Source organism: Harpia harpyja, chromosome 2, assembly GCF_026419915.1.
Source record: "Harpia harpyja isolate bHarHar1 chromosome 2, bHarHar1 primary haplotype, whole genome shotgun sequence".
Taxonomy (NCBI): domain Eukaryota; kingdom Metazoa; phylum Chordata; class Aves; order Accipitriformes; family Accipitridae; genus Harpia; species Harpia harpyja.
In genome coordinates this window covers 58,921,183-58,949,078 of record NC_068941.1, presented here as the reverse complement: position 1 = coordinate 58,949,078, position 27,896 = coordinate 58,921,183, and the positions used below count along the sequence as shown (strand labels likewise).

The 27,896-nt window shown below is 34.9% G+C and overlaps 1 protein-coding gene and 1 long non-coding RNA gene across 6 annotated transcripts in view; one reads left to right on the top strand and one right to left on the bottom strand.

Annotated features, from left to right (window-relative positions):
• The window catches only part of CEP135 (centrosomal protein 135), a 42,546-nt gene extending 14,728 nt beyond the window's left edge, over positions 1-27,818 (top strand). For 4 of the 5 annotated variants that reach the window (XM_052779999.1, XM_052779996.1, XM_052779997.1 and 1 more), the window contains 19 exons: positions 316-531; positions 1,109-1,174; positions 2,168-2,318; positions 3,320-3,513; positions 3,997-4,140; positions 4,715-4,858; positions 6,204-6,281; positions 6,445-6,596; positions 9,241-9,356; positions 9,427-9,581; positions 10,064-10,119; positions 11,149-11,317; positions 14,440-14,550; positions 16,399-16,584; positions 17,523-17,732; positions 18,720-18,922; positions 23,052-23,156; positions 23,578-23,724; positions 25,889-27,818. In XM_052779999.1, the coding sequence (XP_052635959.1) occupies positions 316-531; positions 1,109-1,174; positions 2,168-2,318; positions 3,320-3,513; positions 3,997-4,140; positions 4,715-4,858; positions 6,204-6,281; positions 6,445-6,596; positions 9,241-9,356; positions 9,427-9,581; positions 10,064-10,119; positions 11,149-11,317; positions 14,440-14,550; positions 16,399-16,584; positions 17,523-17,732; positions 18,720-18,922; positions 23,052-23,156; positions 23,578-23,724; positions 25,889-25,910 (2,625 nt within the window). In that variant the 3' untranslated portion in view covers positions 25,911-27,818. Of the gene's footprint in view, positions 1-315; positions 532-1,108; positions 1,175-2,167; positions 2,319-3,319; positions 3,514-3,996; positions 4,141-4,714; positions 4,859-6,203; positions 6,282-6,444; positions 6,597-9,240; positions 9,357-9,426; positions 9,582-10,063; positions 10,120-11,148; positions 11,318-14,439; positions 14,551-16,398; positions 16,585-17,522; positions 17,733-18,719; positions 18,923-21,923; positions 22,751-23,051; positions 23,157-23,577; positions 23,725-25,888 lie in introns of those variants that run through there. The other variant, XM_052779998.1, reaches the window with a different exon arrangement.
• On the bottom strand, positions 23,394-25,802 carry LOC128138695 (uncharacterized). The gene is made up of 2 exons (XR_008234117.1): positions 24,975-25,802; positions 23,394-23,717 (listed from the first exon to the last, which is right to left on the bottom strand). It is a non-coding gene; the product is annotated as an uncharacterized LOC128138695 (long non-coding RNA).
• Positions 27,819-27,896: the final 78 nt, after the last annotated feature.

The following is a 27,896-nucleotide window of genomic DNA, read 5'->3' as shown; positions in this document are numbered from 1 at the left end:
GGGTCTACCAGACTGATGCCCAAGACAGTTTTCTGTACAGATCTCTGCTTTTCAGTACTTTGTTTTTAAAATAAACCTCAGGTTTTGGAGACTAGGTAAAGAACAGTGTAGTTATTAATCCCTTCACCTTTGTAAAATTGTATTTTTTCATGTTGATAAGCATTAAGTTCTAAAAATAGAAAATCTTGCCATTTTTAACAGGATGTCCCTTTTTTACTATAGATATAGAGATACTATATTTCAGAAGATGGGGAGGAAATTTTGCTACCTAGTTTAACAATACATATTAATGTTTTAATGAAAAATACCTTTCAGGTTGAATATCTTCAGCAAACAAACAAAGAACTTGAAAATCGCATTCAAGACCTCTTGGACACTAAACAAAATGTGACTAGTGAGGTAGTGCATTTAAGCAATAAAAATGAAGAACTATGTCAAGAACTGAATGAAATAGACCACTTGGCACAGCAGTTGGAAAGACACAAGGAAATTGTGCTTGAGACTGCAGATAAGGAAATAGGAGAAGCAAAGGTAATCACTAACGTGTTACAGTGTGAAGGATCTGCTCAGCTCTTAGGTGGCTTTATATCTTTTAATTGCAACAAATGACCTATCGGCTTGTAAAGGAAGATTAAAAAGATATTTTTTCCAGTTTACTTAATATTATACATAATTTCTTACTGAAAGATGATTAATCACAGCAATTTTGTCTCTTTACTGTATTAGGTGAGAAGAGTTTAGTTGAGAGGCAACCTGTCTTCCTCCTTCTGTTAGCTTAGTATGAAATAAAATTCTGAAATACTTAAACTATTGATAGGTAATAGATATTTGCAACAGTGATGCCTGTGTTTGGAGAGGTTTTTTTCTATGAGGAGTCATGCAATGATTTATTTATTTGTTGTCCTCCAAAAGAGCATGGGTGTGTATACCACAAATTTTTTGTGCTTTCAGTTCATAGGAGCTTTGCTACTTAAAATTTGGCAGACTACAAGGAACTAATTATACTTTATTTCTTACAAAATAGTCTGTTTCCTAAATTTTTTTGTAACAAAGGAATTGTAATTTTGAATATGTAACTTCTAACATATAGGTTAATTTTGGTTGATAGAAAGAAATTGAAAGAAAACACAGTGAAATACAGGATCTTGAAGAAACAATAACAAGGCTTAAATCAGTAAGTAAAAATACTTTAATTTCTTGTTTGTAGCATTTTTATCATACTGTCATCCACATGGTTCTTTCATTTGTTAAAAAAATTAACAATTTAACAATTAACAAGAACTTTTATAGTACCCAAAACTCTATTGTAATAAATTACTAATTAATAAATGAAAGAGCTAAAGAAGCTACATCATATTGTTGCAAAAGTAAACAGAAAGAAACCTCTGTAGACAGTATGGTTGACTATGTCCTTATTGTATATTTCCTTATTTCTGCTGTCTGAAGTTGTAATTTCTATAACATAACCATTGTTACCACAAATGGGTTATGACATCCTAGTGGATTTTCTTCCTTTAGAAACTACTTTGTCTCTTAATCAGCATGTGAATAATTATGCAATACTTGGTTCACTCAGAAAGCAAGCATAGTAGCCCAGATGAAAAACAACAGTATTACTAATTCCTTGAAGACCAAACTATTTCCAGCGTATAGCAAGCTTTGTGTTACTTGAGTACAGTGTTTTGTTTTAGTATTTCTAGTGAATACAAATATATTTCATTTTCAGTGCACCAGATATAAGACGTGCCAAATAGCATTGATGAGCTGCACGGTTGGGTTGACTGAGATGCTGTCTTGTGATGTACTTAAACACCAACAGTGTTACTAAATGCCATTAAAAACTATTTCTTGCTTTAGTTATTTCTTTTTTCCATGTTTGTATTCCACTATCCTTCTGGTTGGTTTCTTGAATTAAACAAGGGTTAATCTTGCTTGTTTTGTTACTGATTGCAAACAGCGTCAAAAGTAATGCTTACTCTGAGGTAATAAAATGTAGTATAAAAACAATGATGGCCTTTAACAAATGTTGAAGCATAAAACAGGTTAAACAGAAGTAAACAGTATTGAATATTAAAAGTTAAAATATTAAAAGTTTAACCAAATGTTAAATAATTTTTCATGTCTCTATTGGCACTTCTAATTTTTGTAATAATACTTGTTACTTCAGGAGTTGTGCTCATGTCGTAGGGAGAACGAGAGACTGAATGAAGAACTCTTTGGAAAAGCAGATGATAAAAAGAATCTTGAACTGTTGTTAAACCAGCTTGAACAAGAGAAACAGAGGCTGATGGAAAAAACAGAGAACTTAGAAATAAAAGGTAGAGCATGAAATGTAGATTCCTGTAAATTATGTTCCTATAATTTTTGAAATAGAAAACCTTACCTAGTTAAGATACAGTTAATAATACTAAAAGACTTGATATATGTAAATTAAAAGAAGACTGTAGGTCTTCAGTCAGAATTGAAGTGAAAACGGAAACATGTTTTCATTCTGTACGTGAGAACTGAAAGCTGAGCTTTTTACTGTGATCCCACAGGACATCCTAATACTAATACTATGGCAGTTTCATACAAAATAATTTCTCTTGTCCAAAAATGTTTTTATTCTCTGTCTTTCTGAGGGCGTGAATTCAGACTGCGTTTCTTGAGAGCTTTATCCAGTTGGATCTTGAAAACCTCCAGGGGTGGCAATTCCACAATATCTCTAAGCAACCCATTCCAATGTTTTTTTATTCTCAGGGTAAAAATTTTTTCCCCTGTATTGCTTGTAATTGCATGTAGCAATTAATCACCATTGTTCCTTGTTTACCTACTGCGTACCTCTGTGAAGAAACTGGCTCCATGTTCTCTATAACCCTCTCTTGGTATTGTCAGTCTGCTTTTGTGTCCCCAGCTCTTCTCCAGGCTGAACAAGCCCAGTTTCCTCAGCCATTCCCCATAGGGCAAGTATTCTGCTCCCTGGCCAGCTTGGAGGGCCTCCCATGGGCTCACTCAAGTTTATCAACATCTTTCTTGTACTAGAGGGACAAAACTGAACGCAATATTGTAAATGCGATCTAATGAGTGCTAAGTAAAGGGGAATAATCGCATCCCTCAGTCTGTGTCTCCACTGATACAGCCCAATTATACTGTTAGGCCTCTATCGGTTCCAAAGCACACTACTCACTCATGTTTAGCCTACCGTCAACCAGGATTCCTACCTCCTTTTCAGCACGTTTGCTGCCCAGATGGTTGCTGGGAGTTAGTCCATCCCAAATGCAAATGTCTTTTGGAAATTCATGAAGTTCCTATACAGTTATTTTTATTTCTTTTTCTGCAGAACGAGAACTTGTCCTAGAAATAGAAAGAATGAGATTAGAATATGGTATAGCCCTAGGAGACAAATCTCCATCTCGTCTAGATGCGTTCGTAAAGACTTTAGAAGACGACAGAGATTATTATAAGCGAGAATTAGAATATCTTCAGAAAATGATAAAACGAAGGCCTAGCCCAAGCCGTAGGACTCCAGAGAAGGTAAAGTTCCTGCTGTCAAGACAGGCTGAAAAAATAATGGAAATACTATAGAACCATTTAAGGAGCTATCAAATATATTTTTGAATTCAGTAACAGTAAAGGACTGTAGTATTTTTAAAATTACATTATTAACATAAAAAATTAACTGAGAGAAACTCCAGTAAACTTGCATTTTATTTTCCTACTCACATTTTACAGTAACATATTGATTAATTATTGATCAGTTTGAAATAAAAAGAACTAGATGATAAACAGTAAAAGGTTGAAATCTAATTGTTAGCTGTTTCACTCTTTCTCCTTAGCAGTTAGTTCTTATTGGTTAAATTATAACACCAATGCCAGGCTTTTTCTTGCAATTAAGATTTATTATGTATATATTTTTTCATGTATTACTAATAGTGTGAGTTCTTTCTTTTTTTGTATTAATTATCCAAATATTTTAATTAGTATATTTTAACATAAATTTTATTAATCACTTTGCAGAGTGAAGATCTTCGATTGGTTGCCAGAGAAAGAGATGAGCTACGGTCCATGTTAGACAGATTTGAAAAACACATGATAGAAATTCAATCCAATGTCAAGTTATTGACTGCGGAAAGAGATAGATTAAATGTTCTTTATGAGCAGGTAAGAAGAGATTGTTTATAATTGGCATTGAAATAACCAATTAACACTTGTTGTACTGTTGCTTATTTAAAATGAAAAAACTTGTCTCTATAATAGAACTTGAGGAGTATAGACCTACTAGAGTACAACCCAGAATAATAAAATATATACCTATTTTTATTACTTGTCAATAAAATTATGTATTCCAAAGTTAGCATATTAACTTCAAAGCTATTATAACTTTCTGTACTGGCATTCAGAAATGAGAAAGATCAGGGGGAAAAAATCAATAGAATGCATGAAAAAGTTGGGTAAGGATACAGGCTAGAAAGCAAGGAAGAAGTAGTAGTTAACTGATAAGAAAACAGAGTGAAGTTAGGCTACACTTGGAACAGTAAAAGGATGAGGAGTATGTTGGCAGCATAAGTTGTCATGCCACTGGGTGATTTAGGGAATATATTCTAGTTATCTAGGGAAAAATAAGACTATAATACCACTTCTATTGTAATAACAGCATTGAAACTTTCTTTTTTGTTAATGTATACACTGTATTAATTGCAATCTATGTGTACTAACAAACAATAATCTTTTAAAGTCTCAGGGTGAATTGAACAGGATGAGAAGAGAAGCAAAACATAGTTTAGTTTCTCAAAGTCGTGTGGAAGAAGAAAGAGACATTGCACTGACTGACTTTAGAAGACTAACAGCGGAAAAAGAAAGCCTCAGAGAAAAATTAAAGGTGAGCTTTTATAGCTTCATTGCTTACAGTGAGGTGGCATATAGGGAAGGCTTATACAGTAATGCTGTATTTATGTCTGGCTGGCTGTCAGTTGCCCTCTTCAGTAACTTTTGAACTTCTCTGATTTCAAACTCACTTTAGAAAGCGTGATGAATTATCTGAATTATCCTTGTAAACTCAGTTCCTAGGTGGGGATAGAGGGAGAGGAACATAAGCTTTAAGTATCTGAGGGCAAGCATGGCATCACCTTGTGTGAAGAACCTAGATATGAAGCCCCAACCACAGAATATTTGTGTGAATATATGAGTTGCTAAATTCATAGCAATCCAAGTTTCATTATTTTTAACCTTTAAAAAAATACTTGTTAATGCAATAATTTTCCTGTTACTCTGACCTTTTGATGTCTGGTATTAATGTGCATTAACGTCTTATTTGGTTGTAGTCAAGAGCATATGATTTGGGGGCGGGGGGGTGGTTCCCTGACTTCTTTATTGGGTCATTAATATAATGTATACAGGTTTTTTAAAACATCCTGAAAATTCAGAAATTTAAAATCATAGTAATGGACTGATCCAAAGACAACACATATCAAGATTGACTGTACAATGAATATTTCCATGGTTTGATTTACTACCGCAAAACCAGAGAACTGTAGTATACCTGAATGCAGTAGCAGAAACTCTGACCTCTTTGATTAAAGCATGTGCATGCAGTGGAAGAGATGTGCTTCCAGCTCCATCCTTTCTTCTTGTAGGTGACTACCAACGTTTTGTATGTGTGCCACTTTGAAATATCTGCACAAAACCACTCATCTCAGGCATTTCTACGAAGTTCGAGAATTTGTTTAATAATTTCACTGCATTTATGCACAGAAGTCAGAGAACAGACAAATAATTTTTAAAAAATTTTTTCATAGACTCGGAGAAAGACCAGTTAGCTTTGTAATCTGTCTTACATTTCATATTAATGAAAATTTCATAAATTAATTTCAAACAGCTTAGGACACTAGGCTATACATGCTTGCAGCCTTTCATATGGCCTTTCATATGGCCCTCAGCTCAGTAATCTTTTTACAACAACTCACAAATATTAATTTGGTTGGGACTAAATATAAATATACTTTTTCTTTAAAAAACAAAAACCAAAACCATACTCAGTGATGTTATATTGAACTGCAGTGGTGTATTTTTCAGCTAATGTGCTGTAGTTTTATAGAGAGAACTTTGCATTTGGTCATTCATCTAAGAATGTAGAGCAATGTGTTCTTAAACAGTAAGCTTAAATTTCTAAGGTTAAATCTAAAAATGTGTATCTTAGTACATGTAATTCTATATTCCTATTTCAGATTCAGCAAGAAGCAGCTAACCTTGAAAAATCAAAGATGCAGCATGATATTTCAGAACTGGAGAATAATATTCAAGGAGTAAGTGCATTTTTAGGAATTAAGATTTTATTACTTCTAAAATCAGATCAACTTTTCAAGCAATTAATTTTGTTAGCTGTTTTAAACTTAAATTTATTTAAAACCCAAGTTGTGATAGCTTTCTACAAGAATAACATGTTTGGTTATTTTTTTCAAATTGCAGTTTGAGATGGAAAGGTGTGAACTAAAGACTACAGTCTCTATCCTGAAAGAAAGAATAAACTCTTTGGAAAATGAATTAAAATTGAAGTCCAGTAAACTTGCCCAGACATCTGATGATTCTTCTCAATTTAAAGCTGAGATTTGCTCACTTCAGTAAGTCTAATACAGAATGTGGTGGTCTTTCACAGATGCTAACATAATGTTGTTTGTTCTGTGACTGCATAGCAGAGTTGAGTTCCTGGGAAAGACCATAAAATATTTCCAAATCACTTGGTACTGTTTTTGTCTTAAGGAAAAGTAAATATGAGTAAGGAAAGTGCTGTGGTGGCTTTTCACAGCAAGCTTCTCCTGGACTTATTTGAAGATCAGATATACTGATAATTTTTATGGCTAATTGCAAATGAAAATTTTCTCCTCCTTTTAGAATTGTTTCATCTAACAACCATGTTCTCTGCTTGTGAATGTAGCAGAACAGAAAATCTCTAAAAGGATTTCCAACTGCTGTTTGTTAAAAGGAAGATGGATGCCTTTGCAACTGCAGCAGTAGGACCAAATTGTGTCGATTTTACAGAGTTGTCAGTAGTACTGAAAATTTTTGCCAAGCATTAGGCATTGATATTCCACAATTGCGTGGTTCATGGAGAGTCATTCTGTAATGGCATTTTACTTGAGCTGCTTTTCTTGTATCACTCTGTTATATGCTAGTACGATCACATACATACTACAGTGTTGAGAGTTGACATCTTGCGATCCATAGACACAGTCTGTGGGGATTTGACCAACTTGCTCAGAACTGGAGGATCAAGTATACTCATGTATTTTTAAGGCCTATTTAAACTTGCAGGATCATTGCTGCACTCTTTTTGAAGTTGTTTTAGAAAAGAGGTTCCATCAGCTATCTAGATGTGATGGAATAAAAAGGCGGCTTAGAGAAAGTGGAAATTTGAATAAATCTGGGCAGAAATTTGGAAATCTGGTAATTGGTTTAGGTGGAAATGACAGCCTTTGATGTAAGAGATCACTACAGGATAGGTAATGCTGTAGGTGAGATCTTTTGGATGTTTTACAAGGGAAACCAGGGTCTGTGGCTCACACCCTGCAACCCCGCCCACACCTGAACAGTACTATACTGCACTGTATAACAGTACAATAGCAGGGTGGATAATTAGGAAGAACTGAAGCTGAGAAGCAGGCCTTGGAGTTCATCTAATGCTCACAATTGCGCAGAGAAGGCTGTTAGTAAAATGATTAGTATATTTGTTGGTCAAATTGTGACAACATTCATAAAAGTGAAATATCTTGTTAGGTTCCTTATAATTTTAGTGGCAAGCATTGGTATTATAAAAAGGAGGAGAAAAGGAGTAGGGTTACAGTCATTTTAGCATTTGGTTCTATTTTGTGCATGGTGGCAATTTGTTATAGCTTTGTTTGGGACCTGCTCCCATTTGTTTTTTCCCCCCTCTAAAGCTTCACTCTAAACTGAGTGAGAGTAATCTTTATCTGCAGACATGCTGTATTCCGCATTGGTGGTTTTTTTTTTTTTAAATAAAAAGCTTCTCTAGCTTTTGTGGGATCCCACTTCAGAGGGATGTTTATTTCCTGACCTGTTTTGTAAATAATCCATTTAATTACTTTGGAGTTTCGTTTTGCATTCTTTTTTTTCTTAGGTCACTTTGGTATTTCTTGCTAAGCAAACCAACTATGTAGGTAGATGGTTTCATAAATCTTTCAGCCTCTGTATTTCTTAAAGTAGGATCAGAACTGTAGCTGTCAATTTGATTGCTTCTTAAAATGTGGTGTGGCTGATAATCACTGCTGTGAGCTACATATCAAAATCTTTATAAAGCGAAGAGTCAAAAGACGTGAGTAACAAGAGTTACATGATGAAGAGTAACAGAAATCTGAGGAATTTAATGTTTCAGATTGTCATGGTGATTCCACTGAGGTTCCATTGCTCCATTTTGGAATGCTGTTGAGGTGGACTTGCTGCAGGGGTCCAGAGCAACCAAGTGGTGTGTCCTGGTTTCAGCTGGGATAGAGTTAATTGTCTTCCTAGTAGCTGGTACGGTGCTATGTTTTGAGTTCAGTATGCGAAGAATGTTGATAACACTGATGTTCTCAGTTGTTGCTAAGTAGTGTTTAGTCTAAAGTCAGGGATTTTTCAGCTTCTCATGCCCAGCCAGCGAGAAAGCTGGAGGGGCACAAGAAGTTGGCACAGGACACAGCCAGGGCAGCTGGCCCAAACTGGCCAGAGGGGTATTCCATACCATGTGACGCCACATCTAGTATAGGAACTGGGGAGTGGGGGATCTCTGCTCGGGGACTAGCTGGGTGTCGGTCGGCGGGTGGTGAGCAATTGCACTGCGCATCATTTGTACATTCCAATCCTTTTATTATTGCTGTTGTCATTTTATTAGTGTTATCATTATTAGTTTCTTCTTTTCTGTTCTATTAAACCGTTCTTATCTCAACCCACGAGTTTTACTTCTTTTCCCGATTTTCTCTCCCATCCCACTGGGTGGGGGGAGTGAGTGAGCGGCTGCGTGGTGCGTGGTTGCTGGCTGGAGTTAAACCACGACATGGTGTTGGCCTCAGCAATCCTTAAGAGCCCTCTCTCTCCCAGAGGGAGAGAGAGGACTGGTTAGTATGACACAACCCTGTGCTGCTGGTTGGTATGACACAACCCTATCATGAGGTTATGGTGAAACTGTTCCATCATTTGGAGCAACTGAAGAGCCATAAGTTGATGACCCTGAATAGGTCCCGAACTTTTTTCAACTGTATACTGATTTTCCAGGCTCTTAAATGACCAACTCCAGAGGTCTGTTGAAGATTTACAGCACCGATTGTCCCTCAAAAAGGATGAACTGCAGTCAGCTCAAGAAGAAATTGTAAAGCTAGAGGAGAAAATAGGTAATAGCTAGTTATTTTTATGGTTATTTCCTGTTTTTAAAATAGAAAGTACTTATTCTGTTATTTATAGATAGGTTAAATCAGAGGAGCACTTCACAGGATGAAGCAGTCAATGTCCTTAGAAGTACTATTACTGTTTTGGACAAAGAAAAGGACAGTCTTCAAGAAACCGTAGATGAAAAAACAGAAAGAATTGCATGCTTAGATGACAACTTAGCTAACAAGGTATGTGCAGTAAAAGTACTACTTCACAGTGCATCTGGGGATTTTTAAAGCAGTTACATTTTAGGGAGACATTTTTGCCTTGATGACAAAGCCTGTGCAGAGCTCTAGGCATCCCATAAACACTATGTTTGGACCTAGCCAATACAAAGAGTTATTTGCCAGCTCACTAGCATTTTATGATTGTTATGACACTCCAAGAAAATAAAGAAGTATTTTTTGCATTTTGCACTTGGAGGTATTTATTGAGATATAAGGTTCTAGCCTGAGGGGACAGTCTATAGCTGTCTTCCATCTTTTTTGATGACAAGACAATTCTTTCCCAGTAAAGAAAAGAAGCTTGGAAATTTGAATGTGCAAAGATGCAGTTGCTTATTGGTGAAGGATTTAAATAAAGGTTTAAATTTAAAGTTCTTTAACTTGAAGTATCCTGTTATGTTGCAATAGAATAATACCTAATACAACTTTTGCTTTTATTTTTGTAGGAAAAAACAATTACTCATTTACGTCTAACTCTCTCTGAGCTGGAGTCCTCAACAGAGTAAGTAAAGACTTGGATGCCTTCTTCAGTGGTTTTATTTTAAGTGAAAGTAGATGACTAATTTAGTTATTTTGGTGAAATGGAGTTAATTCTGTTTAAGTCAAGTAAAGGACTGTAGTGTGTTGAGAAAGATGCCCACAACTTTTGAAGAGGCTTCCCCGCAATTATATTGCAGGCTGCCAAGATACTGTTAAGACAGCCATTAACAGTTGTTTGTCTATATTTATTTTCATAAATTGGTAACGTTTCTTAATTCTCAGTTAAGAAGTAGTTTTTAGTATTCTAACAACTCCACTAGATATTATTAGATTGACCCAGGTAAAACTCGGAGCTGAACTCTTAATTATTGGCAAGTTAATTCATCCAGCTTAAGCTACCGGTACAGTCTTAATTAAAATACAATTATGTAGTTTTTAGCTGGGCTCATCTGACCTTTCCTTCTTGCTTCTTTTTAAGCATGACTTTTAAAACTATATCTTTTTAAAAGAAAATATTTAAACACCAATATTTAAACATCTGAAGACCAGTGTAACTGAATATTTAGTACATTGATGCATGAAGTATCTGTGGCAAAAAAACTAATGCAAAAGTTTACTTAAATTCACACATATTTATATTTCTACTTTTTCATTTAATCTCTTCCTTACTCTTTTGATTGTTGTCTTTCAAGTGTAAGCTTGTCGTCTTCCTTTATGGTTTATAAAATATGCAATCGCTAGCATACTGTAACCACTACCAAACACAGTTAAACATAAGTATCTGTAATCGCTGTTTGCGTAATAAGATACATCTTACCAGATACATCTTCAAAGTTGAAGATTAATTCCATTTTATTGGTGCATATTGACATTTTACATCTGTAGCTTATGTTTATGTTTAGACTCAGTTTGTCAGACTTCAGAGCAAGAATTTTACCTTTTTAAAAAAAAAAAAAAAAGTTTGTATATCCAAAATCCACGACTGATCATTTCCAGTGGTATGTGGTATAGTATAAGAATGGACAACTTAAATAAGATTTCCACTTGATAGCCAGATGAAGGACATGCTGAGCAACAGAGACCATGAGATATCTAGCTTACATCGCCAGCTTGATATGTCCCACATAGAGCTTGCAGAAACAGAAAGAGTAAAGGAAATGGCTCTGAAAGAAAACAGACGATTGCAAGATGACCTAGCTACAGTGGCCAGAGAAAACCAGGTATGAAGGCTGTACGTAATACTGAATGGGATGTTTAATTATTGGTATTCTTGAACACTGGGATATTAAAAATGACTGAGCAGAAATTGTAAAAGCAATTGCTTTAGATACTTAAGCGTAATCAGTACAGTGGGGGAGAAACAGACAAGGTTTCAGTTTAGTCACACTTCCCCAGTTTAAAAGAGATCTAAATAAAATAAATCTAGGACATAATTGTTTATACTAGAATGAAATTATGTTAATTGGTTATATCACTTGGTAGTTGGTATTTAATTAGTAAAAATTGGGGTTTATTATGTGTGGAACAGGGATTATTGAGAGACAGCAAGAAACCACAAACGCAGATACCAGGTTATTAGTCAGGTGAGAGGGAGAGGGAGAGGGAGGAGATTGCTAGCACATCTTAATTTGTTCTGGTGCATAGTGATTCATTAGTTTCATCCATCTAGTTTCTGTGAAGCATTGGATGTATTGAGTGAGGTATGCCGTGTTTTGAGGTTAGAATGTTTTGGAGTGCAGATTTTAATGTTTGTGTTCTGTGAGCCTTGGTAATGGTGGCTATAAAGAGGTATTGGCAGGTTTTTAATTTCCCATTCTGGCAAGGTTAGTTGCCGTTCATTTGTGTTGTTCTGCAGGAACTTTGCTTTCACTGATGAATTGGGAAGGGTTAGTGTTAGGGGAGAAAATATAACAGGGCTTAAAAGCTGCAAGACAGAGGGATTGAAGAAAACTTATTTTTAAGGTAGGATAGTCCTGATTAGTCTGAATTTGTTTCCTGATTTCAGCAATGGATAAGGATGCACAGTTAATGGGAATAGGAGGGGTTCCCTTTCCATTGTGTCAAGGCTGTGTAGGGTTCTTAAATGGTGAATTCAAAGGTGCCATCTATTTCCCTGGAGAAATGTTCTTATTGGATTGTCTTGGTAAGGTAGGTGTCATGGTGAGGTGGTATCTTAGAGTTCAGCTGTATATTGCAGCTTTTTTTTGTGGGGGTTTTGTTTTTTGTGGAGATTCTGTTCAGGTACTTTTTTTGATTGCTTGCAGCGTTTTATGTTATGTATTTTTATTTGTATTAGTTTTATATGATTTCATCTTTCCTTAGCTCCCTAGTAGTTTAGAGTCATACTGTACCTCCTTGCTAACAGCTAGCCAGGCAGTAGCTTTAGGCAAAAAAGCAGGTGGGATTGCCCCGTGGACTCTGAGTTGGTTCATGTGTATTCATGGTCAGCTTTCCCATTGGGAGGTATGCAGTCCCTCTCAGCTGCTGATGGCTAAATACATTTCCTTGTAAAGTGCGTGCTATAAAAGCACAACTTAAACTTATGTCAGTTACAGAATCAAAGTTGAAATAAAATCTTTAATGCCTTGAGGAATTACCTATTTCTGTAGGGTATAATTGAATTTTTTATTGAAAGATGAGCTATCTCAAGTTGATGGTGTAGGTTAAATAAAAATTTTGCAAGACAAATAGTTGAGAGATTCAGTGAATTAAGCTCTTTGGTTATCATCATTATTATTCTTGTGGCATCTTCATCTTGAGATGTTCTCCAGGGGTCTGCAAGTTAAACCAACCACTGGTGTGTAAGGCTCATTCTTTCAAGAGCATAGGGGGCTTATATAGTATATGTCCATTTGCACTCTTCCCAATCATCATTGCTCCATCTCTTCTTCCTTGAAATTCTCTGCATCTGGGATCCATGACTTGGAGAGCCTGAACTGCATTCAGTCTTGTTAATCACTCACATAGTTCGAGGAATAATGAGTTGGTTTTGTGCACCAGCTGGTTACTGCTGACCAAAAGCCCTCCCAGCTCCAAGTGCATGACATGGATGTCTCTGTACAATAGAGTGTGTACATGGACAATATATAACAAAAATGTCCAGTGTTTTATAGGCTAAGTAACATTTTTTATTGGACTAAACATTAGAAAGACTACATAGAGAATACGTGAATGTGATTTAAAGAGCTAGCCCAGAATTTTGTTGCAACTCGTTACATTCAATTTGTATAGCAAATAGAACTATTGCAGCTCATCATGAGACTCAAATGCCCTGTACAATTTTGACGCTGTTTGTTTCAATTCACTGTAAATGCCAATGCTAAAAATAATCGGCGCTTTATTAGCTAAACCATTTATTTCAGTTCCCCTCAGTCAACCCAGCTGAGTCTGAAGCTAGAAAGTACAATACAGCAAGATGTTTTAAGTAAATGATGCAGTAGAAACTCTGAATAGTTCTTGCAAAGCCTACAGTGCAATACATAGATATGTGGGTGTATTATTGAAATTAGACATGCCATTCACAGGTGTCTAGTAAGATGAAATATTAAATATTATCATAACATGATGACTAAAGCTTTCCCAGTGTACTTGGGAAGGCTACCACAGAGACAGGTAGACTGATTTCAGCATATGCTAAATAAGGCACACAGTAAAAAGGGTGCCATTAATGAATATTAATATACCACAAAAAGAAGACAGGAAAGAAATAAGGCAATATCTTCTATTTCCCCCACATTTGATAGTGGGGATAGAAGAAGATACTTGCCTTTTTGGCTGTCTGGATTAGAGGACTCGGAGAAAGGTGAGAGCTGAACCTGAGAGGCCCAGAGTGTAGCAGTCCCAACATCTCAAACAAATTCCATGGTGCATTTTTGATGTCTAAATATGATCTTAATAATGCATCTAGTTATTTTATCTTGCAATTCTACTTTAAAATAAATGTTCTTTTGTTATAAAGTTGACTTTCTAGTGACACAAAACTTGCCTTCACTCAGGGATAGTGAATCTTAAGGCTAGAAAAATCCCAGCTCTCCAACAACTGTGTTGAAATTTCCAAAGATCAGTAGGGTGTGTCACCAGGGAAGCTGCAGATTTTATGAACTAGTATGATATTCATTGTTCTTCTGTGATTATTCTTGCCTGGAAGACTCTTTGGTGTATCTAAGGTAATAGGGGATATTTCTGAACCCTACAAATCCCAAAGGGCTTTGACTAAATTACTTAGAAGTAGAATAGAATAAAATCTAGGGCATATGTAGTTACTTTGATTTAGTCTGATGTGGTAATATATATTGATTAATTTACTTAAACGCACTGTTTTGCCTTTATGTTATCTCTTTAGGCTATCAGTACTGAGCTTGAAGATGCAATACATGAAAAAGAAGAAATGAAAACCAGGATTCATAATTATATAACTGAAGTTTCCAGATTTGAGACCTTGATGGCTTCGAAGGTAAAAGTATAATCTGTAGGCAGTCATTACTGTTTTCAATAATTCCATTGGTTTTAGAGTATAACACATTCTCATTAGGATACAATAAACAAATTAAGAAATGTATAGTTTGGATCCCATTCTCCCTGCATGTCCCATTTCCTTTTTTTTATGTTTTTTTCCTTCTTTCCTCTGCACTGTTTCAAGCTACTAGTGGATTCTTATAAAACCTTATTAGACCTGAAGCACTGATAAATTCTGGCACATCACAATTCAATTGATTATGTTTCAGTTGGCCATAACACTGGATAATGACAAACAAATCATGTTTGAATGTTGTTTTGCTTTTTGAGTTTTGACAAGGCAACTAGTAAAATATCTGGTCCTATTTCATGATTGTAGGCAACAAGCAGCTTATATGATGGTTTTTAATATTTTACACTTTTTAGAAAGATAAATTTTATATGTATTTTTGCAGGAAAGTGTAAAAATAGTACATTGGAATGTTTTCTCTATGAATTATAAGAGTTCAGAGTTTTTGCTGTACTGACAAAATGTTGCTCTAGTTAAATGTATTTTGTCCTGATACTTGGATTCACAAGTGTGACGGTGTGAATTAAAACTTATAATCATTTAAAACAAATAGAATTTATGTCAAGACAACATGAACTGGCAAATTTATTATGTGACTTTGAATAGGAAAGAATGAGTTTTGATCTGACTTTGACTTGCATGTCTAGATGAATGCATATAAATTCAACCACTTTTTACAAGTAGAAACTGAAGCATAGAGAAAAAAACATCAGTAGCATGTTAGTTTAGACCTCTCAATTTAAAACACTTGAAGTTTAGTTTTTAAGAATTTTATAATATACCATATGTCCAAACTACTTCAGCTACAGATGTGGCTACATCTTTGGCAAACGAGAATCCAGTTATTCAAGTTGGGTACCGAGAAGCTGTAGAATATGCAGCCAGTGACCAGTTATGAAAGGTTGGTTTCAGGGATTTGTCTAGTATTACATCGGGGTGTTGCCTGTGGAGACAAGGATTTACTTTGCTGCACAGTGTTCACTTGCTTAATCATGAGTTTCTGTTTCCTAATGCCCTGCCTCATTCTGTCTGCACCTTCCATGTTCTGCAGAAAACAGAAGGAATTTCAAAAACAGTAGCCTTCTTCATTAGATAAATCTGATTCATAACAGCAGCATGCTTATACCTCTGTGCATTACATGAACAGGGGAAGAAGGGGAATGGAGCTAAATAAAGACGAAAAATTAATCACTGCCTTATAATATGCACTTGTAGTTGGGCCAAATTAAAGTTCACAAGCAACATTTGTTCTATCACTGCATAACTTGTAAGCACTAAAGCTTGCAGTTTTGTACTTTTATGATAGACTGCTTAGGTGTATGTGCCCAAATAGTTATCAGTCTTTCAGGCACTGCTGTAATATAGGTATTTGTAAGACCGCAGTAAGTGAAAGAGCTGAAAATGGACTCCTGCTGGAATTTCTTGGTAAAGGGCAGCACTAAGATCAGTACACCTCAGTAACGTGACCCTTGACAAAGCAGAGAGATCCAAAATACACCCTCCCCTGGGAGCCTTGAAACTCATTAACAACTGCTAAATGTAAATACTTCCATTTAATAAAACTGAATGCCATCACTGTATTTATTTGGACTTGCAAAAGGGATGATGTTGTTTAGTAATTGCCAGATGGTGGTATTAAGAAAAAGGAGAAAGATCAACTTTCTTCTTCTGGGGGAAAAAAAATATATATATATATTGTAGGGAGTAGGCATGAAGTAAGATCAAGCAACTTGAAGGTATGTTGATCATTGCGGAGTGATTTACTGTTTCATCTAGGAAAAAGAAAACCAAGAATTGTTAGAGAAGTTCCGAATGCTCCATATGCAAGCTGAAGACTGGGAAATGAAGGCTCATCAAGCTGAAGGAGAAAGTAGCTCAATACGACTTGAACTCCTTTCTGTAGATACAGATCGGAGACATCTTCGAGAGAAAGTAGAACTTCTGGAAAAAGAGATTCAAGGGGTAATAACTTGTGCAATGAAATTCTGTCAAGGAAAGTGGGATACATTCAAGTGTTTTTTAATAAAGTCAACATACTATTTTTAATGCTTTAATGGAAAATAATTCCTATACATGAATGTTTCAAATGCAGACACTGAGTTTTTGAAACAGTAACTGAGTTTGGTTAGATGTGCTTTCCTTCTCCCTTCCTTCTTTCCCAAAATTAGAATCACAACATATATTTTAATACTTTTAGATCTCTTCTATTGGGTGATCATTGCTATTATGTTATTGTCTCTGTAAGAACCTTTTGTTTAGTTGCTTCAAAATATTTGCATACAGCTTTATGAGCGTTTTGTCAGCTAGCTTTATCAGTATTTTGTAAGCTTAGTTCTTGCATTTCTTTGAAGCTTTGAATGAAGTATTTGAAGCATTGGTGGCTGGAGAAAAGGTAAAAATCTGGTAGTAGTAGTCCAAATCCAGAATCGGGATTCCATAATACCAAAACATAGATCAGTAGCATAGAAAATAATGAAGTTTATATTTTAGAAGCAATAATTTCAGGGAGATCAAGGAAGTTTTAGAGTATAATAGTTGTGGATTGACCATATTTTGTCGCATGCTTTTAATTGGCCAAAAAGAGTTAGAGACTTTAATATTAGTATTGGGGGGGGGTTAAGCTTTTAATTTCTCTTCTGAAGCTGGAATCCAGCCTCATTCCACTCTTGTATTGTACTTATATAATTCTTCAAGATGGTGATTAGTAAACCATCTCCGCAATTTTTAGTTGTTCTTAGCTGTGATTTAGGGAGAGGAAAGGAATGTAATATAAAGTTAATTTTATAGGGAAAGTTAATTTTGAAGGGAAAAGGAAGTATTAAAAAACGCCTGTTATCCAACAGAGAACTGTTAACTCAACATTTAACACTGATGGGGTATCCATATTTGTCTTTGTTTAGCATATCGTTGCACATCAAGCATATGAATCTCAGATCTCCTCCATTACAAAAAATATGTCCAAATTGGAAGAGGATATTAAACGTGAAAATCAGGATAAGTCTTCTGTGTTGGCAGACCTGGCTTCTGTGAGGGAACTCTGTGTGAAACTTGAGTCTAGCAAAGATCTTTTATCTCGACAGCTGACATCCAAAAGCATGGATTATGAAAGGGTAAGCAGCAAGGACAAATTTTATTTGCTATAATAAAATATCTTCCTTTGCTTTTAATGGTTTTTGGAGAAAAGAATAAATTACTTCTGAGAGCAAGATAAGTTAATTTACATCACTAGTTTTGCATTTATATATAAATTATAAATTTTGCAGTATACAGATCTCTATCTGTTTTCTGTACAAAAAGAAGTTTCTTTCATTCATTATCACTACAAAATGTGGCAGCAGTAGTTTTTGCTATACCACAAAAACAAATTGTATTTATTCGATTTTATGTACTGTTTTTTAATTTACTCAAATTTTCAAATTTCATAAAAAGTGAATAGTGCACTTCTTATTTAGATATTAAAGACTTTTCCCTAATGGATTTTTTCAATTAAATTGAAATTTAGATTCAGCTGAAGCTCAGCTTCAGTAATATTTTAAAATAGTTTAAACAGTTCTAAATATCCATAATTTCTAAACTTTTTTCTTTACAGCCGATTGTGGTGTCTTTACTTAGTGACTTGGTCAGGCTTTCTGTTACTGTAATATTCAAGACCTTGAGAACAATAGTTCTCATCCCCACAGAATTTGTTTATATTCATAGAACTGATGAGGAAAACAAGCATTCCTACATTTTCAGTAAAAGCCAAGAAGCTAATTGTGAGCTAACCTAGTTGAATAGAATGAAGTATAGTAAATACTGGTTTTCTACTTGTGCAAAAGCCTGCTGCTGTTAAAAGCCAATTAGTGTTCTGGGTACTTACCTAAGCATTTCCAGCACTCAGTTATCCAGCTCCCAGTAAAACATTTCACAGATGTACAGCTTGAATAGTTTTTAACTAAGCATAGTTTTAAATAATGGTAGGCTTTAATTTGTTTTGTGAGCTCAGTTTCCTTTTCACTTTTATGAAACTTTCAATCATTTCAGTTTTTGTAACAATTGTTCCTGGAAGAGAACTCTGTATTTGTAAACCAGTGTATTAATAATGTATTGTGCCCTAGGTTCTAGGTGAATTAGAAGATATAAAATCAGAAGCAGAGTTGCTGAAAAAGCAGTTATCCAGTGAGAGACTTACAGTTCAGAATCTTGAAACATTGCTGGCTACTAGTAGAGACAAAGAATTTCAGAATCATTTAACATCCCATGAGAAAGATTCCGAAATTCAGTTATTGAAAGACAAGCTAACACTCGCCGAGAGCAAACTGTAAGTTTTAACAAGTGTGTGTATGTGTTATGTGGTTTACAAAGAAACTTTTTTTGTGTGACAATACTTACTCACAAAGTCAAATTCTTGATGTTCAGTATGGCTGAGCAGATTTTTGCAGCAATGTCTTCTGGCCTTTCATGGCATCGTTTACTTAACGTTTCTTTACAGATATTTCATATCACTTTCATTAATCAGCACTCTGGTGGACATCAGTTTAGTACAAGCAGTAAACTTAAACAGGAGTTCCAAAGGAAACCTACTATAAAAGGAAGGAACACCCTGCTGAGTTTTCACAGTCTTGAGAACAAGCACTCAGTTTCTGTTTGGATTTGTCCCCAGTCTGACTCTAGAAAGTTTGCTTCACATTCTCTTCTGGTCATGACTCTTTCTCACATCAGTCAGGCACAGGAGGTGATACCTTTCCTGAAGCTCACTTGTCTGATATAACTCTGCCATCTTTTCAGTGCGATCATTAAAATCCTTTCCTTCTGAGCCTCTTAATGGACATAACTACCTTATGGCAAGGTAGGTGATCTGTTGCAGACATTATTTCCACTACAGAACCAACCAACCCATGATAATTTGTAAATTTTTTTAGCTGTTGAGTACATCTATAAATGTATGTATGCATTGCAGTATGATTTGGATATTTAACATTTGCATCAGAGTTAACAATTCTCAAAATATATAACCATCTCTTTCACAGGTTCTGATTTTCTTCTTAGCTTCAGGAAGCAATCTAATTCAACTCTGCTTTTTAAGCAAAACGTCATATTTTTATTTGGCTTTGAAGAGTTTAACTATGAGCTTAATTATTAAGAGAACACAAATTTTCTCTAGTCTTGAACTATGTTTTATGTTCTTACATTGGAGACTATTCTGAAGTCCTAACTCCTTTCGAGCAATGTAGATTCATCAAGCGTCTCAAAGCAAATTGAAAGTAAAATTTTAACATATGTGTACTGCTCACAAAAAAATACCAAGTAGATTAAATCAATGGTAAATGTGAATTGCGTACCTACAGAAGATGCCTGTTGCCCTTACTTTGATTAAAGTAAGAATCACTTACATAATAAATAGTGAAGTCATAGTGCTTTCAAAAAGCAAAAGTACTTTTTTTTGCTGCTATTAATATTTACTGTTAAGGAAAAAGTCCTGTATCATTTATTGTTCCTTTGAAATATAAATGGAAATTAACCTGACACCTACACTAAATGTGGCCAGCAGTTTCCATTATAGCTAACTGCAACTTCTTACACTGTGCATCTGCCTAGAGTAGAAAACTTTAACACTCTTATAAAAGAAAGACTAATCTGTTTGGAACAATGAAGTTAAGGCGATGATATTTTGTGTATATGACACTCATGTACAAGAGAAGTGGGGGATTTAAAAAATTTTCTTCATGATATGGAGCAGGGAATTGGAAGTTTCCATGATATGTGTCATCATGACATGATAATTCTCCTGGGCATACATTAGCCAGTGTGGTATCTCTGCATTAAATAGCAAGAAGGAGGAGTAGCAGCTGAATGTAGATGTTGATGAAGAGTAAAGTCAAAGTAGAATTTCAGAAGAACAGATACACCCACTTAGTAAATGCTGAGGTAGGGAGAGAAAGGAAACATATAGAAGGTAAAAGGACAGATCATGCTTCCTTATGAGATACAGAATATAGCATACCTAAACAGTTAAAAGCTATCTGTAACTTGGTGATGCGAATGTGCAAGTAAAACGCTTTTGGTTGATTTACATAAAGGCTACAACTTACCACTGACAATGGTCCACCTCAAGTAGCAGTGATAGCAGTGAATCTGTGGATGATGACACTATTAATCACCCCTGTGCAACTCATTGCTTCATGTTTTAGAATTGCTGTGGTTTGTTTACTTGGGGGGAAAAGAGTTAACTGCATACAAAGACCATAAACTAATGGAATGTCCTGACTATAAAATTAAATGTGAAAGTTACAAAAAAAAAAAGAAAGGAGGTCATTTTCATTTAACTTTAATTTAGTTTCTTTTTTGTACAAACAGTATAAAACTCTGTTTAAGTAACTTCATATTAATATTTTCACAATTTTTGTTCTGCACACATTGTAGGGTTCCTTTCTCGTTTGTTGTAAATGTCAGTACTTGCATTGTTAATAGGATGGGATATTGCAGGAAGAATGATAAATTTTCTCTTGGAGGAGTAGTGGCTATTTTACTGAATCGTTTTCCTCTTTATCTCAAAGGTTCTGCATGTTGCTAGGCAAATGTTTGGGTGTGAGAACTAGTTGTGTATACCTGATTTTCTACTATTTGGTTTGTAGTAGTTGCAGTCTAAAGAACAGGTACTTTAAATGGTCACAGCTGTGACTGAAGTATGTGACAATCATGTTTGTATCTTGTGAAATATAAAAATTCATTTGACTTGGCAAAATTTCTGTTCTAACTGACAAAGATCGTGTGTCAATATTTTTGAATGTTACTTACAGTTTTGGTCTTACTATGCCTGTGCTTCCACTCTATTTATAAAATGGTACTGATACAACCTCTGACTTTAGAAGGATTCTCAAAATTAAGTTTAACTTGTGAAGTTCTCCAGTGCTGTAATTTTGAGCTTTGTGAAGAGTGAGTAGTTGTGTTATTCAGAGTGCTATTTGGGTGATAGTAGAGTAAATGAGATCTCGAGGCTCTACAGTGATTAAGTATTAAATAAACAGAGAATATTGAACAGCTAAACTACTTGTTGAGAGCTATCTGTATCTACTGTGAAAGAGACAGATGTCCTGTGAAAAAGTAATATATCATCATGGACTCTTATTATATGATGATTACTGTGCATAAGGTTCCAAATTAAAATATTTCTTAATTATTGAGTGATTTACTTCACGACCTTAGTTTTGTTTAAATGTCATTGACGTGGAATAACCTCAGAACTCACAAAACTGTTTGCTTTCTTTCTTTATTTTACAATAATGATATTGGGCCCTGAATTCTTACCTCCATCCTGAAAGCATATGCCTGTCTCTGAAGGACTTAGAATAAGATATCATCGAGACCTTTTGTCTTCTGCATCTGTTCTCAACATACTGGATCAAGATACCATTCTAGGAATTTTACTGATGACTAGGGAACCCAGGAAAAAAATATTATGCGGTTCTTTTTGGATCAAATCTCTTGAGTAGTTTGCATCTTCCTGGAGTCAGAGACCAGCGGGTGCCAGCCAGGAAGTCTGTGACTGAGCTAGAAGTGGAACTCATTTTTCAAAATTCCAAGTCCAGTGCTTTAGCAATAAACTAGTACATCTTTGCTTCTCCAGAAGTGACTTTTGAGCACTCCACCTCATATTGGCTTTGAAGACACTGTGGAATACATAGCTGTCTAGATTCTGGTTTAGACAACTTATTTTACACTCAATGATTTTTTTTTTTTTTTTGCTTGCTTTGTAATGCAATTAATGGTGTTTTGCAACGAAGCATTGAGTTGTCCAAGCTGATGATTTGCTAAGAAGTATACTTAATAATGTTACTTAAGATTTTCAAGGCTGCTTTTCATTTTGATTCTTGCAGTTGAAACAGTTGGGCCCAAACCCCAAGTGTAGTTGACAAGCTTTCGGACTCTGGGTTTTGCTGGTCTGAGCTTGCATTAATACAGCTTTTGCTAAGATTTCATTCAGCTGCTAGCCAGATAGTTCCACCTACTTGATATAATTTTTACTGAAGCCATATCTGTTATGTTTGATTTGTTGTGGATAGTTACTTCTTTTTTCTTCTTCCTTTAAGTGTATACATAAAGACCACCTCGCATTGCAACAGAGGATAGTAAATCAATAAATTAATGATTTTTGTCTGTTCTTGTAAACATAAACATGTTTTATCTTTGTCTGAAAAAGAACATGACGTATTGCAGTAAAGATGTAGTAAGAGGCTTGCCAGCTTCTCACGTCTTTCTCACCTTAGGTTCTGCCAGAAACGTTCGGTTGCATTCACTTGGTTCTCGCTGCTTCTAATTTGTCTTTGATTTGGTCTGTGTGAAACAACATGTTCGGTATCTATTTTTGTTTTACCTTGCTCTAATTCATCTAAGCTCCTAGTTGACAGTGTTCAAAGGAAACTTTGTTGCTTCTCATGATTTTTTTTTAGAAGCAGCTATAATAGAGAGGTTTCCATACTTCGAAGTAAAGTTGCACAGCTGCAGACTGACTCTGATGTTTTAAAAAGGCAACTGACAACTGAACGATTTGAACGGTAAGATGCTGTTTCTTCAGTGAGGTGACTCTTCTTGTTTCTTCTTTCTCACTTTTAAAACTGTTGCTTTTTTCAATAATGAGGAACTTTCATGGAAAATGGTGCTCCTATGTCATACAAAATGTAATATTCTCATCTTGAAAACTGCTTAATTAAAGAAAAAACCCACCCAACTTACATAGTTTCTGAATTCCCTCGTAAATTTTGTGAGTTTACCACTGAATCTATAAAAAAAAAAAAAAAAATCCCTTCTCATGAAAACAAGAAGAAAATTGAGTGACATTATGAGGAAAAAAAAGGCTCTTTGCAAAGTATTGTGAAAATCACCAAGTAAAAATATGGAAAAAAAAGTTACGTTTTCGTCCTTTAACATCCTGCAGTACCAAAGTGTTATGTAACTGAAATTGCTATCTGTTGGTAGAGAGCGTGCAATTCAGGAGATGCGTCGACATGGTCTCTCTACATCATCATTACGTGCTTCGCCTCCTCTCAGTTCAACATTAAGGTCTCCTTCGCATTCTCCAGAACGTACCATTGTAAGGACAACTGATCAAGCAACAGCTGAAAAGTAAGCAATTTGATTTTAGCAGATTGTTTCTGTTTAAGAGTTAGGTTTAAACTGTTTCTAAGTAATAATTTTTTAATTATATGAAATTCTTACACACTTTAGGTGGTTCTAAGTTCTTCTTTTGTTGACTCTTCTACTGTAAAATATTGATTGGAAATAATAGATACAAAAGACCGTATAATGTAATGGATTCCCATTCCTGGTTTTGTTAATGGTCTTGCACTAGCTGACAGCTTCCAAATATATATCACCTGCTTATTATTACTATTAATTATATGCAAATCATAGAATCATTCAGGTTGGAAAAGACCTTCAAGATCATCGAGTCCAACCATCATCCATGCCCACTAAACCATGTTCTGGAGTGCCTTGTCTATGCGCTTTTTGAATACCTCCAGGGATGGTGACTCAACCACTTCCCTGGGCAGCCTGTTCCAATACCTGACAACCCTTTCAGTAAAGAAATTTTTCCTAATATCCAGCCTAAACCTCCCCTGCCGCAACTTGAGGCCATTTCCTCTCGTCCCATCTCCAGCCATCTGACAGAAGACACCAGCACCCACCTCACTACAACCTCCTTTCAGGTAGTTGTAGAGAGCCATAAGGTCTCCCCTCAGCCTCCTTTTCTCCAGAAATATATATTGCCAATTTATTATTGTTAATAGTTATCTCCAAACAACGAATGGCTCATATTAAGAGAAATGCCACGAAATTCTCTCAAGTACAGCAATGAAGGAAAGACACTCCATAGGAGAGAGTCCAGCTAATATGCATTCGAACCCTACACATTGGATTAAACTGCCTCCAAAACAAGTGCATAAAAATAATTAATGCATTTTTCATTGATAGTGCTTGAATGCTATAGATGTCTAAGATTGTGGTCACTAGACTCCATAACAAAGAAATCAAAATCAACCTCTCACCTGTTCATTTTCACTGACGTTTTTGTTCTTTTAGAGGACATTGTTGGTTTAGATGTTGTCAGCTATGTGTTACAGGCCTGATTATTAACTTTATAGCCTGTCTGTCCTATACTGCATAATAAATTGCAGTGAAGAGTGGAAGGACAGAGAGAGATAGACAGTGATTGTTTTAGGAAATACGTGTGCTGTAACGGCTATATAGTATACTATAACAACTCATGAATCTAACTATCTGACTGCTAAACTCCAAGAAACAGAATTCCAAACTGGTATGATTTTAAACTTTATTTTTGTTGGTAAATACATATGGCTTGTTCTTCAGCTTACTTTTGTTAACAAAAACACAGGCTTCCTGAGAACTGAGGTCGGCATGGCATGATCCACATTGTCAGCAATTTTTCTTTTCTTCTGCGAGTTTTTGGACAAAGCAAAAAAAGGAAACTGTAGCAAATGAGATATTGATAGTGGGGATGAAACAGCAGTTGTGACTTTTGCTTTACTGTTGAGCCATTAGGCAAACCCTGTTACATTGCAAATCAACATTTTGACTGAGATAATGATAGTTAATACATTTCTGAGAATGCGGATCATCAGTAGAGAATTGTCTTTAGTCTTCCTTGCTTTACAGTGAATCCCAAGAGCAATAAAAATAGTCCAGTTGCTATACTTGAATACCACATAGTGAACTATTTTTGTCCTACTATTTGTGTACTTGGTTTTAACAATGACAGCTCTGTACCATATCTTATCAGAAAATACCCCATTTTCATGAAGTATGTGTTTTTAAAGAAAGTGGGTTTTAACAACTGAATTCATATGCAGTTTAATTTTCTACTATCTTGCCTTTTAACCCTATCAATGGATTATTACATTAGAATGATCTCAATAGTGCAATCACCATCATTCACCCTACTTATTTATTCCTTCCTGGGAGCTTGCCACAGTAAAGCGTACACTGTAATTACTGTTCTGTAGTGTTACAACTGTCTTTTTCTCTAATCTGATTTAATCTTTTCAAGAAATTTCCTCTTCCTCCTTGTCTCACATTTACTTTGTTAAGCATTTGAGCAACGCGTCAATGAACTGAAGGTAGAGTTTCAGATAATATGCTTGCTAATAATTGATATTCAGAAATAACAGAAGAGTATATGAGGAGGCTAAATCTAATTATTACTTTTAATCCTAATATTCATTAGTAAAATATGATAGCTTTATTTTGAAGTTTTTTCTTTCTCCACCAGAAATGTGAGCTTCAAGGAATAACCAGTACTTGAGTGACTGAAGCATTACCTTGTTACATGGACTTTTTTTTTTTTTTTTTTTTTTTAATTCTGAAGGCTGACTTGTATTCTACCTCTGTTTTCTTCAAATCAGTGATTACCTTTGAAATTTCTGAGAACTGGTGAAGTAATCAACTTTCCAAAATTCTGCTTTCCCAACTGGCTGGGATGACTGGGTTTTGCTGGCTGTTTGACAGGTTTTGTATCAAGGCTGGCTAAGTTTTGTTACTATTTTGCAAACATAATAATTATAAGAAGGAAATGAGTATTTGATATGACAATCTCTTGTTTTCATTTTACTATTTTATTTCTGTTTGCTTATCTCACATGGTTACGGAAGTTTGTTCCTCTTAGTGTGAGCTAACATACAATAACATACATGATTGTCTTAAAAATGCTGAGCCAGTGTGTGTTTTATACTTGTGACAATTTCCTATGTTTGGGCTTTTAACGAGTGTTTTCTGTTTACAGGTCATTTAAAAGTATTGATTATCTATTTTGTGAATGCATTTTGTTTACTGTACCTTCTCTTAATAAAAAAATATATCAGTTATTCTTTATTAATGTTCTTGTCATGTAACAACTACTCATCTCCCTTTGTTTAATCTTTGTGTGAAATTGCATTTTAAATATTATCCCAATATTAAATAAAAAGTGAAGAGAAAAATGATATCTTTAAAGATGTATTGAAATCCTTCAAATATAAAATTAATTCTGAAGTATTTTGTATTCAAATTTTTAATTGTATCTGGAGATATTTTTCAAATTTTGGTTTTAAAAGTTTAGAACAAACCTGGAATCCTTCACAAAGTTAAGCTCAAGCTGTTGGAGAGGTGACACAGGCCCTTATGTTGTGACACACATATTAGGTAAATGCAGTGAGAACTAATCTTTAAAATATCTGGTGTATTTAGCAGATGAGCATTTAAAATTTAGGCTATGAAGTAAGATGTGATTAGCAATCACAATTTTATGATCTTAAAGTCCCTCTATGCAGATAATTGTATATCAAATCATTCTTCTATTCAAGAACATACTGTTTTCTAATGATTACACACCATTCAGGTTGACATGATATGTATTTGTAGGTATCATGCAGAGGACTAGAAGCGGGAGGATGTATTGTTGTACATCCTTGCAGTGGTGAACAGGTAGTGTTCTGCTTGCCTAATGTTGAATAAAAAACTGTGATTACCAGCTAATATTACAAGCATCTCTAAGGTGTAAACAACATCTTAAAAGACATGGGGAAAAAAAAATTTTTTTTTTCTTTTAGATTTTGTCTAAGATTGTTACAGTTAGAAATTACGAAGAATATTGTGTTAACTGGAAATATTGTCTCATTCATAGATAAATAATTGCTGTTACAAGCTGTATAGATATATTTTATTTTTCATATATTGTATTTTGTCAGTTTTGTTATTTAATATGTGTCTATATGTATTAAATTTTACTAATAAAAAACAACTTGGAACACCCATTCAGAAGTACCTGAAAATACTTGTACCACATAAGGCTTCTGAGCCATTGGAAGGAATTGGTTATTTAAAGTGGGTGCATCTCATACTTTTTACTTTTTGGGTCTCTATTTGCCAGTGACAGGAATGGGGAGATCGTCATCTCTAAATGTTACTTATGTATTAATACTGTTTGTAAATTCAGTCGTTTCCACTGATGCTAATTGACATTAATTATTCAGGATGAAGCAGTTCAGTAAGAATGAGAAAAGAACTCATGTTCTGCTCTCGATGCCTTCGGTGGTGACTTTTAAATATCTTATTTTGCATATAAGCCCTTTTAAATTGGAATCTGAATTTTTAAAAAAAAAGAGCAAGTGTTCCATTTTATTGAAAAACTGTATTTCATCTTACCAGAAAATGTATATTTTGACATTACAATTGAAATCATAACACTTCAATTAATAGTAATTCTTACATGAATGTTAATTGTGAAGAATTAGTTGAGCACG